Consider the following 17,043-nt stretch of genomic DNA (forward strand, 5'->3'; position numbering starts at 1 on the left):
TATATATATATATATATATATATATATACACACACATATATGTGTATATATATATTTAAAATTGGCTGGACATGGTGGCACATGCCTGTAGTCCCAGCAATTTAAGAGGCTGAGGCAGGAGGATAGCTTGAACCCAGGAGGTTAAGGCTGCAATGGGCCAAGATCGTGCCACTGCACTCCAGCCTGAATGACAGAGTGTGACCATGTCTCTTAAAAAAAAAAAAAGTTATAGCGTTTTTGAACTGCTGAGTTAATGATCTTTCTGAAAGAAGAATGTCAAATCCCCAGTTGCTAAGCCTCCTCTCTAAAGACACTCAACAGCCAGGTGTGGTGGCGTGTGTCTGTAATTCCAGCTACTTGAGGGAGGAAGGATCGCCTAAGCCCAGCAGGTCGAGGCTGAGACTCCAACTCAAAAATATAAAAAATAAAGTCACTCAAAAATATATTTAGACCCCAAGGCAGTAAACAAAAGAAATTTTTTTTCCTCAACATTTAAATTTCAGAATGCTTGCTATGATGAATATTTGCACTAAATGCTCATGTTTAATCTTTTGTCTAATTATTAAATTCAGGTCCTCTACTTAGGCTATTTTATCATATGCTATATGTATGCATATATATGCATCCATGTATTGGTACCCCCTTTATCCAGTTTCTCTTTCCCAGTTTCAGTTACCCACAGTCAACGGCAGTCTGAAAATATTAAATGGAAATCCAAAAACAAACAATTCACAAGCTTTATGTCACACACCATTCTCAGCAGTGATGAAATCTCACACTGTCCTGCTTCATATATTCAGGGACATGAATCAACCCTTTGTCCAGCATATCCTTGCTGCATACGTTAGCTACTCATTAGTCACTCAGGAGCCATCTTCATTATCAGATCAACTACTACAGTATCACAGTACTTGTGTAACTCTTATTTTACATAATAGTGATCCCAAGGCACAAAAGTAGTGATCCTGGCAATAGGGATATGCCAAAGGGAAGCAGTAAAGTGCTTTCTTTAAGTGAAAAGGTGAGAGAAAAAAAATCGTATACTGAGATTGCTAAGATCTACAGTAAGAATTAACTTTCTACCTATGAAATTGTGACGAAAGAAAAAGACATTTGTGAAGTTGTGATGTTGCACCTCAAAGTGCAAAAGTTATGGCTACAGTTCGTGATAAGTGCTTAGTTAAGATGAAAAGGACATTAAATCTGTGGGTGGAAGACAAGAACAGAAATGTGTCTGACTGATAGCAATCAGGTTCAGTACTATCTGCACTTTCAGGCATCCAATGGGAGGTCTTCGAACATTTCCCCATGGATAAAGGGGGACCACTATATGTATGTACATATGTGTATATATATTTAGGAATGTACAGAATAGTCTAAAATATCTTAACATTTTCTGTACAGTTGTACCTTGGTGTGTACAGGGTGAATTGGTTCTAGAACCACCCACGTATACCCAAATCTGCACATATTCATGTCCTTCCATTGGCCCTGTGGAACCCATGTATATAAAAAGTCAGCCCTTCATATATGCAGATTTCACACCCCATGAATACTGTATTTTCTATCCACATTTGGTTGAAAAAAACTGCATAGTTCAAACCTGTATTATTCAAAGATTAACTGTAATTGCAAAAATTGTTAGCTGTCTGGAATCATATTAAACCAGTGGACACATTTTGAGCACTCTATTACTACAAGCTCTTGATTTACTACTTCAGATATTGTTGCTCTGAAATTTTTTTGTAGTTGTCCCCATAGCAGTAATCCTGATCCATTTTTTGTTGTTGTTGTTGAGATGGAGTCTCACTCTGTCGCCCAGACTGGAGTGCAGTGGCCACTCCTGGCCACCGCAGCCTCGACCTGCTGGGCTCCGGCGATCTTTCCGCCTCAGCCTTCCGAGTAGCTGGAACTACAGGCGTGCGCTACCACGCCCGGCTCATTTTTTGATTTATTGTAGAGATGAGGTCTCGCCAAGTTGCCCAGGGGGATCTCGAACCCGCGGGCTCAGGCAATCCACTCACCTCAGCATCCCAAAGGCGCGGGATTACAGGCTGAGCCAACCGAGCCCGGCCCGATCCATTTCTTAATGATGTCGCAATAACTATCTTAACCTCTAAACTAGCAAATAAAGATAATGCAAGCTTAAAAACCTAAAAAATAAAAATTAGTGGAAGGAAACAACAAAGAGCAAAAATTACTAAAATACAAAACAGATAAACATAAAAGAAAATCAATAAAACAAAGAGCTTTTTTTTTTTTTTTGAGTTGGAATCTCACTCTATCACCCAGACTGGAGTGCAGAGGCCGCTCCCGGCCACCGCAGCCTCAAGCTGCTGGGCTCCAGCGATCCTTCCGCCTCAGCCTTCCAAGTAGCTGAAACTCATTTTTTTATTTTATTGTAAAGATGAGGTCTCGCCAAGTTGCCCAGGTGGGTCTTGAACCTGCGGGCTCAGGCAATCCACTCACCTCAGCCTCCCAAAGGTGCGGGATTACAGGCTGAACCACCGAGCTATTTTATTAAAAGACAAATAAAACTGGCAAATCTCTAACTAGACTGACCCCAAAAAAAGAGAAAAAAAATATGTTATAAATAATAATCCTTTGCACTCAGAAGCATCTCATGGATCACCTACCAGCAACTTGACTGTACTTTTTAATGAAATAGTAAAAATTAATCACTTCATATTAAATAGTACAGCACTGGAACCAATTACTTTATTGTAATATTTGACTTACAATGGAATTTTGGACATGGAAGAACTTACTTATGACAAAAAAAATCAAAATTTTATATCTCTTATTTTCCTAACGTGCTAACGTGTGAAGCAGTCACTGACAAGCATTGCAGGTTCATTGAAACATGTTGTGAAATAGTAATCTGTTCAACATCTTCTACTTGGTGTTTTTCTATTTGAGCAGACAATGCAGTCTTGTTTTCTTCCTCCCACATTAATAATTTGTAATTTATTGTCCAGTCTGCTGTTCAAAGATGATGTGGAAGGACACACTCGTGATTCCTGAAAACCACCTTGCAACCGATAAATCAGAAGCTTGACAAATTTCAAATGGGACATAGGTCTTTCATCGTTTTTGAATGGAAAACTTAACCATACATTTTTTTAAAATTTGTGCTTCATAAGTTTATCCTGAATAATCACCAGCAATCTCTTTATATCCCCTGAGAGGGAGCATCCAAGTGGTTTGCTAGATTTACAATGTCCCCTCAGAGGGGACAAATGAGTGCAAAGGGTTAAAAATGAAAAAGCTCTATCACTACAGACCCTAGAGACATCAATACCACAATAAGGGAATATTATGAACAACTTTATGTGAACAAATGCAACAATCTAGGTGAAACAGACAAATTCTCTGAAATATAAAAATTTTTCAAAATTGTCTCAAGAAGTAGTAAATATGAGTAACCCTGTATCTTTTTCTTAATGTAATCCTTATATGGAGCTGGGTGCAGTGGCATACACCTGTAGTTAGTCCCAGCTCCTCAGGAGGCTGAAACAGGAAGATCTCTTGAGCTCAGAAGTTTGTGACCAGCTTAAGCAACACAGTAAGAGACTCTGTCTCTTAAGAAAGAAGAAAGTTTCCTCACACACACACAAAAAATGGCCAAATAGCTTCACAGGCATTTTCTAGCACAAATTTAAGTATCAAATATTACCAATTCTATATGTATTATTTTTAAAACAAGAAGCAGAAGAAAGACAACTGAACTTGTTTTATACAGTCTGTAACACTTGACCCCAAACCAGAGACATTACAATAAAACTACAAATATCCCATATAAACGTAGATGCAAAAATTATTTAACAAAATATTAGGAAACTGAATCCAGCATTATTATCTAAAAGGTAACACACCAAGTGGAATTCCAGGAATACAAGGTTGGTTCAAAATTTAAAACTGTATTTTAAAAGTTCACCTGCACTTGGGAGGCTGAGGTGAGTGGATTGCCCAAGCCCGCGGGTTCGAGACCTGCTTAGGCAACTTGGTGAGACCTCATCTCTACAATAAATCAAAAATTAGCCAGGTGTGGTAGCGCGCGCCTGTAGTTCCATCTACTTGGAAGGCTGAGGCGGAAGGATCGCTGGAGCCCAGCAGGTCAAGGCTGCGGTGGCCGGGAGCAGCCACTGCATTCCAGTCTGGGTGACAGAGTAAGACTCCAACTCAAAAAAAATAAAAATAAAAAATAAAAGTTCAGAAGAGCAAAAATGGTAGACTAGGAAGCTCCAGGCTCTCATTCCCCATAGAAATATGGAAAAAAACAGAAACTGTCTAAATGAACTCCATCAAAGCTCTGGAAACAGCCAAAGGTTTACACCAATCAAGCAAACAACCAAGAAAAAGTCAATTTCAAAATGCTGAGGCCAGGCACGGTGGTTCATGTCTGTAATTCTAGCACTTTGAAAGGCTAAAGCAGATGGATCACTTGAGGCCAGGAGTTCAAGAGTTTAAAAAAAAAATCTGGCCGGGCTCGGTGGCTCAGCCTGTAATCCTGTGCTTTGGGAGGCCAAGGTGAGTGGATTGCCTGAGCCTGAGGGTTCGAGACCTGCCTGGGCAACTTGGTGAGCCCTCATCTCTACAATAAATCAAGAAATTAGCCGGGCGTGGTAACGCGCGCCTGTAGTTCCAGCTACTTGGAAGGCTGAGGCAGAAGGATCGCCAGAGCCCAGCAGGTCAAGGCTGCAGTGGCCAGGAGCAGCCACTGCACTCCAGTCTGGGCGACTGAGTGAGACTCCAACTCAAAAAAAAAAAAAAAATTCTTGGCCAGCGCAGTGGCTCAAGCATGTAACCCCAGCACTTTGGCAGGCCAAGGCAAGAGGACTGCCTGAGCCCAGGGGTTTGAGAACAGCCTGGACAACTTGGTGCGACTTCATCTCTACAATATATCAAAAAATTACATGGGCATGGTAGAGAGCACCTGTAGTTTTGGTTACTGGGATGGCTGAGGTGGAAGGATCACCTGAGCCCAGCAGGTCGATACGGGGGTGGCTGTAAGCATGCCACTGCACTCCTGACCTGGGCAACAAAGTGAGACTTTGACTCAAAAAAACAACAAAAAAAGCCAACTTCCTGGTATTCAAGGAAATGGCTATGAAAACAGTAGCTGAACTACAAGCTAAAAGAACAGATATCAGTAATAACACACAACAAGACTGCCTTTGCAAAAATAGTTTGACAACTCTCAAAACAAATGAACTACTATAGATATCAATAATTTAAAAAATAAATGACAGCAAAATAAATAAATGAAATTCAACAAACTCCGGAGAGAAGGAAAAATCTGCTTTTCCAGAGTTCCTGTTTTAAAACAGTCAAATACCAAGTTTTCAACAACAAAATCACAAGGAAATAAGAAAATATGGTGCATCTGAAAAATCAAAGTAAACTCAAAGTGTGCCCAAAGAAGTCCAGACGACAGACTTATTACGTAAAGACTTTAGAATAACTGTCTTAAATATGCTCAAAGTACTAAAGAGAATCATGAGAAAATAACTAAAGGAAATAAGTAAAATGATGTATGAACAGAATATAAAGGGATCAATATAGAAATTCTAAAGCTGAAAAGTACAACAACTGAAATGAAAAATTCACTAGAGGGATCCAACAGATTTGGGCAGGCACAAGAAAAAACTAGCAAACTTGAAAATATACCAAAATTATTGAGTCTGAGAAGCAGAAAGAAAAAAGAATTAAGAAAAGTGAACAGAGATTAAGGGACCTGTGGGAAACCACCAAGCTGACCAACATATGTATTACTGAAGTCCTAGAAGGAGAATTTAGAAATAAAAGGACAGAGAAGAAATTATGTGAAGAAATAACCGAAAACTTCAGTGAGCTCTAAGTAAGATAAACTGACAAAATCTACACAGAGACGCATAATCAAACTGTCAAAAGACAAAGCAGGAGAGAAGCAACTTGCCATGTACAAAAGATGCTTAATAAGATTATCAATCAATTTCTCATCAGAAATCTTGAAGGTCAGAAGGCAGTGGGATAATATATTTAATTGTAAAGTGCTAAAAGGAAAAAAGTCAACTGAGAATTCGACATTTTACAAAACTATCCTTGAAAACTGGAGAGGAAATTAAGACATTCCCAGATAAACAAAAGTTGAAGGAATTCATTACCACCAGATCTTTCCTACAATAAGAAATAGGATGATAAAAGGAAAGCTTCGGGTTGAAAAGAGACAGTAAAGGAAAGTCATAGGAAGATATAAAGATCTCTAGAAAAGATAAATACATTGGCAATGTAACTTCACTTTTCACTTTCTATGGAGTTTAAAAGACAAATGCATTAAAATAATTATAAAGATATAATCTGTGACATCAAAAAAGGGTGTTACATAAAGGGTGTTACAGAGCAATATAGAAGTAGAGTTTTTGTATGTGACTAGAGTTAAGTTACTATCAGTTCAATAATTAGATGTTATATATAATCCCCAGGATACACAGGGAAAAATATACACAAAAGGAAATGAAAAGAGAATCAAAGCACATCACTACAAAAAAAAAAAATCACAAAAGAGAACAATAATGGAGAAAATGTGGTACAAAAAAAGCTGTATGAGACAGAAATAGCAAAATGGTGGAAATCTTTCCTTATAAACAATTACTTTAAATGTAAGTGGATTGCCAATAAAAAAGGGCAGAGATTAGCAAAATGGAGTAAACAAAAAGGACCCAACTAAAAGCTGTCTCCAAGAGATTCACTTTAGATCTAAAGAGACAAAATACACTTAAAGCAGGAAGATGGAAAAAGATATTTCATGCAAATAGTAAGCAAAAGAGAGTCAGGTTAGCTATCAGACTAAATAGAATTTAAATAAAAACTGTTACAAGAGTCAAAGAAGGATATTAAGCAATAATAAAAGGGTCAATTCAATAAAATTTAAGAATTATAAACATCAAGCCCCAAGATACATAAAGTAAACACTGACAAATGAAGGGAGAAATAGACAGTTGTACATAATAGTCAGAGATTTCAGTATCCCACTTTCAGTAATGGATAGGATAGCAAGATAGAATGTCAATAAGAAAACAGAGAAATTAAACAGTAGTATAAACTAATTGAACCTAAAACATATACACACAGAACATTCTACTCTCCAAGAGTAGAGTATACATTTTTCTCAAGTGCATAAACATTCCACAACAGACCACATGTTAGGCCACAAAACAAGCCTTAGCAAATTTTAAAAGATTATAATCAAAGAGATTATCTTTTCCAATCACAATTAAATAAAAGTAGAAATCATTAATAGAGGAAATAAGAGGAAAATCCACAAAAAATGTGGAAATCAAACAACATACTCTTAAACAACCAACAAATCAAAGAAGTCATAAGAGAAATTAGAAAATATCTTGAGACAAATGAAAATGAAAATACAATATACCAAAGCATATGAGATGTAGCAAAATCTGTGTTAAGGGGAACATTTACAACTATAAACACCTACATTAAAAAAGAAGAAATAGGCTGGTCGTGGAAGCTCACGCCTGTAATCCCAGCACTTTGGGAGGTAGAGGCAAGAGGATTGCCTGAGCCTAGCTTGGGTAACTTAGCAAGCCTTGGTCGCTACAATAAAAAATTAGCCGGGCATGGTGGTACATGCCTGTAGTTCCAGCTACTAGAAAGCTGAGGCGGAAGGATCACCTGGGCCCAACAGGTTGAGGCTGTGGTAGCTGGGCCACAGAGTAAGACTCTGACTCAAAAAAAAAAAAGGAAATATCAATAACCAAACTTCATGCTTAAGGAACTAGAAAAAGAACAGCAAAGTAAGCCCAAAGCTAACAGAAGAAAATAAATAACAAAGATTAGAGTGAAGATAACAAAATACAGAGAAGAAAAACAAAAAGAAAAGGTTAGGACAGATTTATAAGTGCTTGAACTTTTAATGCATTCCCCCCGCCACATACAAATCCATGGATGAAGGGTAGAAGCTTTACTGCCTTAAAGTGTTTAAGCACAACATTGACCAATTATTGCCTGATCACTAAAAAAATGTTGACATAAGGGTGATCCCTAGGAAGACAGGCTTAAATTTTTTTTTTTTTTTTTTTGAGTTGGAGTCTCACTCTGTTGCCCAGACTGGAGGGCAGTGGCACACTCACAGCCACGGCAGCCTTGACGTGCTGAGCTCAGGCGATCCTCCCACCTCAGCCTTCCAAGTAGCTGGAACTACAGGCATGCACCACTACGTCTGGCTAATATTTGATTCATCATAGAGACGAGGTCTCGCCAAGTTGCCTGGGTTCATCTCGAACCTGTGGGCTCAGGCAGTCCTCTCACCTCAGCCTCCCAAAGTGCTGGGATTATAGGCGTGAGCCACCACGCCTGGCCTTAATTTTAAATTTCAGGGACGATAATATTCAGGCAATTCAATAAACAAATGAATCCCTACTGGGGGAGAAGGAGGGTGTAAATCTAAAATTGCCATATTATATAAAATGTTTGATTTTTTTTTACAAAAATTATAAGGCAAGCAAAGAAACAAACAAGTATGACTCATACACAGGAAAATAAAAGCAGTCAATACAAACCTTCTGAGGGGATCAAATGTTGAACTTATGAAAGACTTCAATGCAGCTATTATAAATACATTTTAAAAACTAAAGAAAATAATGTCTAAAGAATTTTTTTAAATATGACAACACTGACTCATCAAATAAAAAAACATCAAGAAAAAGACAGAAATTATAAAAAAGAACCAAACAGAAATTCTATATGAGTCAAAAGTGCAATAACTAACTGAGGTAAGCCTGAAAACAATCAAGCAAGCCTGAAAACAGATCGATAGATATTTCCAATCTGAAGAACTGAAATAAAAAATATACATACAAAAAAAAGAAGACTCAGGGCTGTGGGAGATCATCAAGAACTGAGCATCAAATGTGCATAATGGTACTCCCAGAGGAGAGACAGAGAAAGGAACAGAACAAATATTTTAAAAAATGATGGGGCTGGGCTCGGTGGCTCAGCCTGTAATCCCAGCACTTTGGGAGGCTGAGGCGCGTGGACTGCCTGAGCCCAAGCAACTTGGCCGAGACCTCATCTCTGCAACAAATAAAAAATTAGCTGGGCGTGGCAGCACATGCCTATACTTCTGGCTACTTGGAAGGATGAGGCAAGATGAGGAAGGTCGACGCTGGGGCGGCCGTGAGTGTATCACTGTACTCCAGCTTGGGGGACAGAGTGAGACTCCAACTCAAAAAAAAAAAAAAAAAGAAAAAGAAACGATGGTTGCCAACTTCCCAAATTTGGTGAAAAACATTTATCTACATATCCAAGTAGCTCAATAAATGCAAAGTACGATAAACACAAAGAGATACAACTCTAGACACATCAGAGTTAAAACTGTGTGCTTGGGAATTGTCTGACTTTGGGTGATATTTGTTAAATAGATTATTTTCTAGTGTGCCATTTAAATTCTCTCATTGAGTTTTCTGGATTTTTTGGACTTTTAAAAAGTAATTATCTTAGTGGTTCCATTATGCATCTTAATTTATCACAATCTACTTTACATATATACTAGTTGAATTCCATTAAAATATAGAAGCTTTGTTCTTCTAATATAACTCTATTCTCACTTCCCTTTGTGCTGTCATTTCTCATTATTATGTCTATGTTGTAATCTCAAGAATGCAGTGTTATAACTGTTGCTATGCAATCTTATGTATTATAAGAAAAATATCAAAAGTACTAAGAGAAAAATAACTTATCATATACTTCACCTAGTAATATTAACAGATGACTCCTCATCACAAATAATAGAGGCCAGAAACCAGTAAGATGACATAGTCAAAGTACTTTGGTGTGGGGACACTATCAACCAAGAATTCAATATCTAGCAAAAACCATTTTTTCAAAGCAAAGTGAAAAATAATGACATTCCCAGATAAATGAAAATTCTGTGAGAATTCATATAAAGAGCACCTGTAATTACATAGATAATTATAAAAGACAGAATATGATATATTTTTCTCTTAACTGATTTAAAAGACAACTGCACAAAATAACAAAATAATAATTAAAAATTGTATTGTTGAACTTATGACATATAAAGATTAATATATGACAAAGACAGCACAAAGGAGGAAAGAAACAGAACTGTATTGGAGTCAAAAAATGACACCAGACAGTAACTTGAACCCACGAGGAGAATAAAAGGTACCAGAAATGTATAGGCTACAAGCCTCTATACGTAAGTTTTTTTAATCCTTTCTTCTCCCAACTTCTTTAAAAGACATAAAATTGCATATATTAACAGTTATAACACTGCATTGTTGGGATTATAACATAGACATAATATATAAGAAATAACAGCACAAAGGGAAGAACAAAGTCTCTATATTTTAATGGAATTCAACTAGAATTTATGTAATGTAGATTGTGATAAATTAACATGCATGTTGTAATGTCTAGAGCAACCATTAAGAAAATAACTGAGTCAGGTTCGGTGGCTCAGCCTGTAATCCCGTGCCTTGGGAGGCTGAGGTGAGTGGATTGCCTGAGCCTGCAGGTTCGAGACCTGCCTGGGCAACTTGGTGAGACCTCATCTCTACAATAAATCAAAAAATTAGCCGGGCATGGTAGCGTGTGCCTGTAGTTCTGAGGCTGAGGCAGAAGGACTGTTGGAGCCCAGAAGGTCAACACTGGGATGGCCATGAGTGTGCCACTGCACTCCAGTCTGGGCGACAGAGTGAGACTCCAACTAAAAAAAAAAAACAAAAAAAAAACAAAGGCCCCAGAAAACTCAATGAAAGAATGTAAATGGTACACTAGAAATAATCTTTTTAATAAATATCACCAAAAGGTTGACAACTCCCAAAACTGTCTGCAGCCTAGACCTCTCCTCTGAAATTCAAGTGTACTTTAGACACCTGCACTTAGGTACCCAACGGCTATGTTAAATTTAACATGTCCAACCTAAACTCCTCATCTTGTTCCCACAGCCTGCTCTATCTGTATAGTCTTTCCCATCACAGTAACTGAAAACTCAATTCTTTCAGTCGACTAGTCCAAAAACCTTGGAGTCATCTTTGAGTCATTTCTTTCTCTCACACCCTATCAGTAAATGCTCCTCTACCTCCAGAACAATCCAGAATCCAACTACTACTTACCACCTTCACTGCTATTATCCCAGTCCATTCATTTGGGTAACTGCAATAGTCTCCTGATTAGTCTCCCAGTTTCCAACCTTCCCCTCACTTGCACAAAGTATATTCACATGAAGCAACTAGACTGCTGCGTTTTAAAACATTAGTCAGATCGTTTTTCTTCTGCTCAAAACCATCCAATGGCTCCCATCACATTTTGAAGAAAAGCCCAAGTCTTTAACTGGTCTTCTAGTTGTTCTCAAAATTAGATGCTTGCTCCCAGCACTAAGCATTTGTATTGACGATTTACTCTGCCTAAAAACTCTTCCCATAGATACCCATGTGGCTTACTCTCATTTCAAGTCAATTAAGTTTTTGTTTAAATGTCACTTTCTCAGTAAGGTCTTTGCTATCTTATTTGAAATTTAAATCCTCATTCCCTATTCCCATTTCTCTTCCCTCTTCATTTTTCCACAGTACTTAGCACTTTCTAATTTGCAACTATAGTATCTCTCTCACTAGAATAAATACTACATGAGGACAGAAATTTTGTTTATTACTCTATTTCCTATACCTAGAACACAGTAGGCACTCAACAAATATTTATAAAAACAGCAAAGAAAAATAAAGAGAAAGAAAAGTGAAAGTGACTTTAATTTTCTTTTGAAATCTCTATAGTATCTATTTTAAAAAATCTTTTCAGCATATGCAAAAATAAAATTAGAAAGCATGCAAAATTTGAAACTATTTCTTACCAAAGTCCATTCTATCTTTTTGGTTTCTCTGAAGCAAACCCAAAAGGAGGTTAGCCAAGTAAGGTGATGTTTCTCTGGGAATACTGGGGGAAAGGAAGAAAAAAAAACCTAAGTGATGAGTTTATTTATATTAACTAAATTACTTTTGCCGTCAGTATGATAAATGAAAATGTACATGCAGTTTCACAAATACTATATTTATATCAAGAAGACCATGCTAAGCCTCATACAAAGAAGAAAAAAAAAGCACTAAACAACTGCCTTTGGAAAATTGCATCAATTTAAGAAGACTCGTGTATTGTGCTTATTATTGTTGTCTATTAGAGTATCTGCAGAAATTTCTCTATTAGAAATACAGCCACCTCCAATTCTGTTTGGAAAAGGGGAGTACTTAAATAAATATAAGTGAGAACTAATACAATTTCCTAACATCCAATATGAAAATAAGGCAATAGGGAAATGAGTTAAGTAATAGGAATATCAATTCATGAAATAAAAGCTACAGAAAATATTAAACAAATAAAAAAGCCAATGTCACTAATGAAAAGAATAATGTAAATTAAATTAGTAGCTAATTGGTCCTCATCCATTTGTGAGGCATCAAATCTGATAACATTGCACGTTGGTAAAAATGAGGGGAAAGGAGCATTCTCCTATCTTGCTATATTAATTGGGTGGCTTAATTGGAGAGCATACCTTTCAGTCCAACAACTCCATTTCTGGAAATCACCCTAAAGAAATGCATACATGTGCAAAAGTACACACACACACACACACACACACACACACACACCCTTAACATCTGTAGTAACCAAAAGATGAAAACAATAGGGATCTGATTAAATAAAATATAGTACATCTCTGGGACTCTGTGTAGCCATTCAAAGGAATACAGCAGCTCTCCACATACTGCCAATGAACATCATCTATGATATTCTACAGAGTAAAAAACAAAGGTAAGATGTTGAACGACTTGCAAAGTATGATGTAATCTGTCTTAAACTATGTGTATGTATGAATATATAAATAAACAAGCACTCATCTCGACACAAGTTCAAGAGGAAAACAGGGAATGCTAACATTAACAAATGTAAAAAGAATCCCCCCACACACAAAAATTTGCAAAGATACACAGCAAGTTCTTGTTAGCAATACAGAACAGAGCAAAGCCTAGGGGGGAATTTACTTTCTACTTTATACACATCTATTCTGCACCCTCGCCACAAGAAACACAAAAACTTCCGTAAATTTTTCCTTTAAATTTTATTTATATGTTAAAAAAGTAAGAAAAGGCTACAGCACTACATAGGTACCTATGATGTACCAGCAATTTTCTAATTTCTTGTCATAACAAATGCTCTCCCATTACTGTCAATGAAAAATGATTCAATAATGAAAATACATAAAACACATAGCATTCAAATAAATAATACTGTGTTCACAAATAGTAAAGCTCTGTGTAATCTAAACACATACCTAGGCATTAAGCTCCTGTTTTTTTCATAAAACATCCTTAAGTCTTGAGGACTATTGGCCTATTAAAAAAAAAAAGGTTTAATTTCCTAAACAATTGGGGGCAAAACTTTCAAATCATATGCTTGACATTCATATTCTTGATATAGAACATAAATTCTGAACTTGAAAGCCATGGATGGCTGAAGGAACCATAGATGGGCATTAGGAACGCATAACACCTATGAAACTGTATTGAAATTCTGTCCATATGAGTATAACATATCTTTTCTGAGGTCACACTCTTGGAAGAGCCTGAAACTTAGAAAAGGTTAAGGACCACTACTCTGGAGGTTACATGGCCTACCCAATAGGCACATTATTATCACATAAAATCTGGGTGTACTCTGCCTTAGGACCTTAAAGGAATTCAAAGATAAATATACTGCCACTATATTCAGTCTCTCCATAGCAACAAGTAGCACCCTTATAACAAGAGCTGCTGAATTAGTGAGACCTCTTCTACATATAAACTAGACTGAGAAATTAAAAGTGTTTAACCTGGCTGTGTCACTGATTTTTTGCAATACTATCTTGGGCAAACATTTTCACTTTGTTCCAGTTTTCAGATTCAAATATTTTCTTTGTAACGTAAGAAATGACAACATGGCAATATGAACTCAAGGAAATCATCATGATTATACTCCATAGGACTACTTTTTGACAGGATGTTGGGGGAGAGAAGGAAAGGAAGAAAGACCCAAAATAATTTCCATAAAGCCTAAATAATTATTTCCATGTCACTCAGCAGTATCAGGACTAGAGAGCTGGAGATACAGGAGATCATTCTCAGCCCTGAGGTGGATTCCAGGATCCCAAAACCAGGCTAAACAGGAAGCGCTGATGTCACTATTCATACCCATTTCCTACCAGGCTGTTAGCTCTGCCCCTAGCTAGTTTTCATTAGCCTAGAAAACATAAAACAGGCTTCATGCCCAGTCCAACTAGAAAAGGCAGGCAGAGATAAAAGGGAAAAAGTAAAAGATGTTCTGACTCACTACAGCAGTTTTGGCCTGTAAAACAATCAAAGTCAGTCACAAAGGGGCCAAAAACACTGCTTTCAAAATTTTATAAATCAAAGGCAATTGTAAATGAGAAGATCCCAAGACTGAGGATATAAGAAAAAAAATCAGGCTACCTGAAAAGGTGGTTTTCCAACTAGGCACTGATATATAACCGTTCCTATGCTCCATAAGTCGGCCTTAGCATCATAATGTTGAGACATAATAACCTCAGGAGCCTGGGTATAGAAAAATTCAAGAGACATGCATTATGTTATTCAAATAATTAATATGCATACATTAATTAAGTGGCAAAGGTCACAATCCTAACAAACTACCAAAATAAAACTTAACATATTGTGATACTTCTCTAATCAAATGATATTGCAATGATCTTAGAACTACATTATTATATTGAGATTCACTGGGAAATCTCAAAAACAATGTTACATGAAATGAAGTTGTAGAATCAAACACTTCTGCATATTTATAATGGACACATAAAGTACAGCAATAATATTAAAATAATAAAAAATCCACATCAATTATACAACAGAGGATCCCTCAGGGATCTGAGAGGAGGATAGTGGGTAATGGAATCAGGGGGAACTACAAAAGGGACCTGGGCTGTCTCTCTGAACTATTTTATATCTTTCTAAAAAAAAGAATCAAGGTAAATATGGCAAAATGTTGATTTTTTTAAACACAGATGGTAGGTACATACGTGTTTGCTGCGAGTTCCTATATTTTTCTGTAATTTGAAAGCTTTTATAATAGAAAAACTATGACGCAAAACACAATAAAAACTGTCCTAAAAGCAAAAGCATTTCTCTGTTGCTTTGTTATAGGTATTTTCAAATGTTGCTTTTTAAATACACCATCAATTAGTACAAACAATAAATGGAAATGTCAAATATTTTAAAGTAGTAAAATTTGGCCGGGTACAGTGGCTCACACCTATAATCCCAGCCCCTTGGGAGAATGACGTGAGAGGATTGCCTGAGTTCATGGGTTCAAGACCAGCCAGGGAAATTTGGCAAAACCTCATCTCTACAATAAATCAAAAAAATTAGCTGGGCATGGTGATGCATGCCTGTAGCTTCAGCTACTTGGAAGGTTGAGGCAGAAAGATAGCCTAAACCCAGCAGGTGGAGGCTGTGATGGCTGTGAGCATGCCACTGCACTCCAGCCTGGGCGACAGAGTGAGATTCCAACTCGGAAAAAAAAAAAGTGTAAAATTTTATTTTCCAAGCATAACTTTTTTAAAATTTCAATATTTTCAGAGAAAGGGTCTTGCTATGTCACCCAGACTGGTCTTGAACTCCTATACTCAAGCTATCCTCCCGCCTCTGCCTCCTGAGTAGTTGGAAGGAATTACAGGTGTGTGCTCCTGCACCCAGCTCAGGCATAACATTTTAATTTATTGTCCCTAATAGACTTCTTATTGAGTCAACTTCCTTTAATAATCAAAGTACTCTATCCTCAAGTCTGAACTAATTTTACACTCAAGAAGTGCAAAGTAATTTTATTTTATTTTATTTTATTTTTTTGAGTTGGAGTCTCACTCTGTCACCCAGACTAGAGTGCAGTGGTCGCTTCCGGCCACCACAGCCTCGACCTGCTGGGCTCTGGCGATCCTTCTGCCTCAGCCTTCCAAGTAGCTGGAACTACAGGCGCGCGCTACCACGCCCGGTTCATTTTGATTTATTGTCGAGATGAGGTCTCTGCCAAGTTGCCCAGGTGGGTCTCGAACCCGCGGGCTCAGGCAATCCACTCACTTCAGCCTCCCAAAGGCGTGCGTTATAGGCTGAGCCACCGAGCCCAGTTGTGCAAAGTAATTTTCAACATTATATTGTTATAAAATTTATTACATAAAAGTAAAATTATGATTAAGAAAGTAAATTTGATGTAAAAAATTTTGAACTTTGATTATTAATTCCCTTGATTCAAAAGTTAATTTTAGGCTGGGTACAGTGACTTGTGCCTGTAATCCTAGCACTTTGGGAGGCAGAGGGCAGAGGACTGCCTGAGCTCAGGGGTTCAAGACTAGCCTGAGCAAAATGGCGAGACCTCATCTCTGCAATAAATCAAAATAATCAGCCAGGCATGGTGATGCATGGCTGTGGTTCCAGCTACTTAGAAGGCTGAGGAAGAAAGATCACCTGAGCCTAGCAGGTTGAAGCTGTAGTGGCTATGAATGTGACACTGTACTCCAGCCTGGGTGACAGAGTAAGACTCTGACAAAAAAAAAAGTTGATTTTTAGAGTAGAGAAATGTACAACATAACAAACTCATTTTAAACTTAGAACTGAAACAGATACATTTACTTATTTCACATAATTCCAAAGTTCTAGAATCAAGGTATTTCCAGGCTTAATACTTCACACTAGTTTAGAATTTTCATAGCCTAGACCTATCATACATGATACTATATGTATGAAAGGACAAAGAAAAAACCTTAGATTTTTCAGCTTTAAATTAAGCCTGGCTCGGTGGCTCAGCCTGTAATCCCGCGCCTTTGGGAGGCTGAGGTGAGTGGACTGACTGAGCCCGCGGGTTCGAGACCCGCCTGGGCAGCGAGACCTCATCTCTACAATAAATCAAAAAATCAGCCAGGCGTGGTAGCGCATGCCTGTAATTCCCGCTACTTGGAAGGCT

The 17,043-nt window shown here is 37.5% G+C and overlaps 1 protein-coding gene across 1 annotated transcript in view; it reads right to left on the bottom strand.

Moving 5' to 3' along the window:
- ULK2 (unc-51 like autophagy activating kinase 2) overlaps positions 1-17,043 on the bottom strand; it is a 99,405-nt gene that overhangs the window by 55,703 nt on the left and 26,659 nt on the right. The window contains exons 8-10 of the mRNA XM_008062602.2: positions 14,523-14,624; positions 13,349-13,407; positions 11,873-11,955 (exon numbers count right to left, since the gene is read on the bottom strand). Of these exons, the coding sequence (XP_008060793.1) occupies positions 11,873-11,955; positions 13,349-13,407; positions 14,523-14,624 (244 nt within the window). The remainder of the gene's footprint in view (positions 1-11,872; positions 11,956-13,348; positions 13,408-14,522; positions 14,625-17,043) is intronic.

This window comes from Carlito syrichta, unplaced genomic scaffold, assembly GCF_000164805.1.
Source record: "Carlito syrichta isolate Samal-C Ts95f unplaced genomic scaffold, Tarsius_syrichta-2.0.1 Scaffold305756, whole genome shotgun sequence".
Taxonomy (NCBI): Eukaryota; Metazoa; Chordata; class Mammalia; order Primates; family Tarsiidae; genus Carlito; species Carlito syrichta.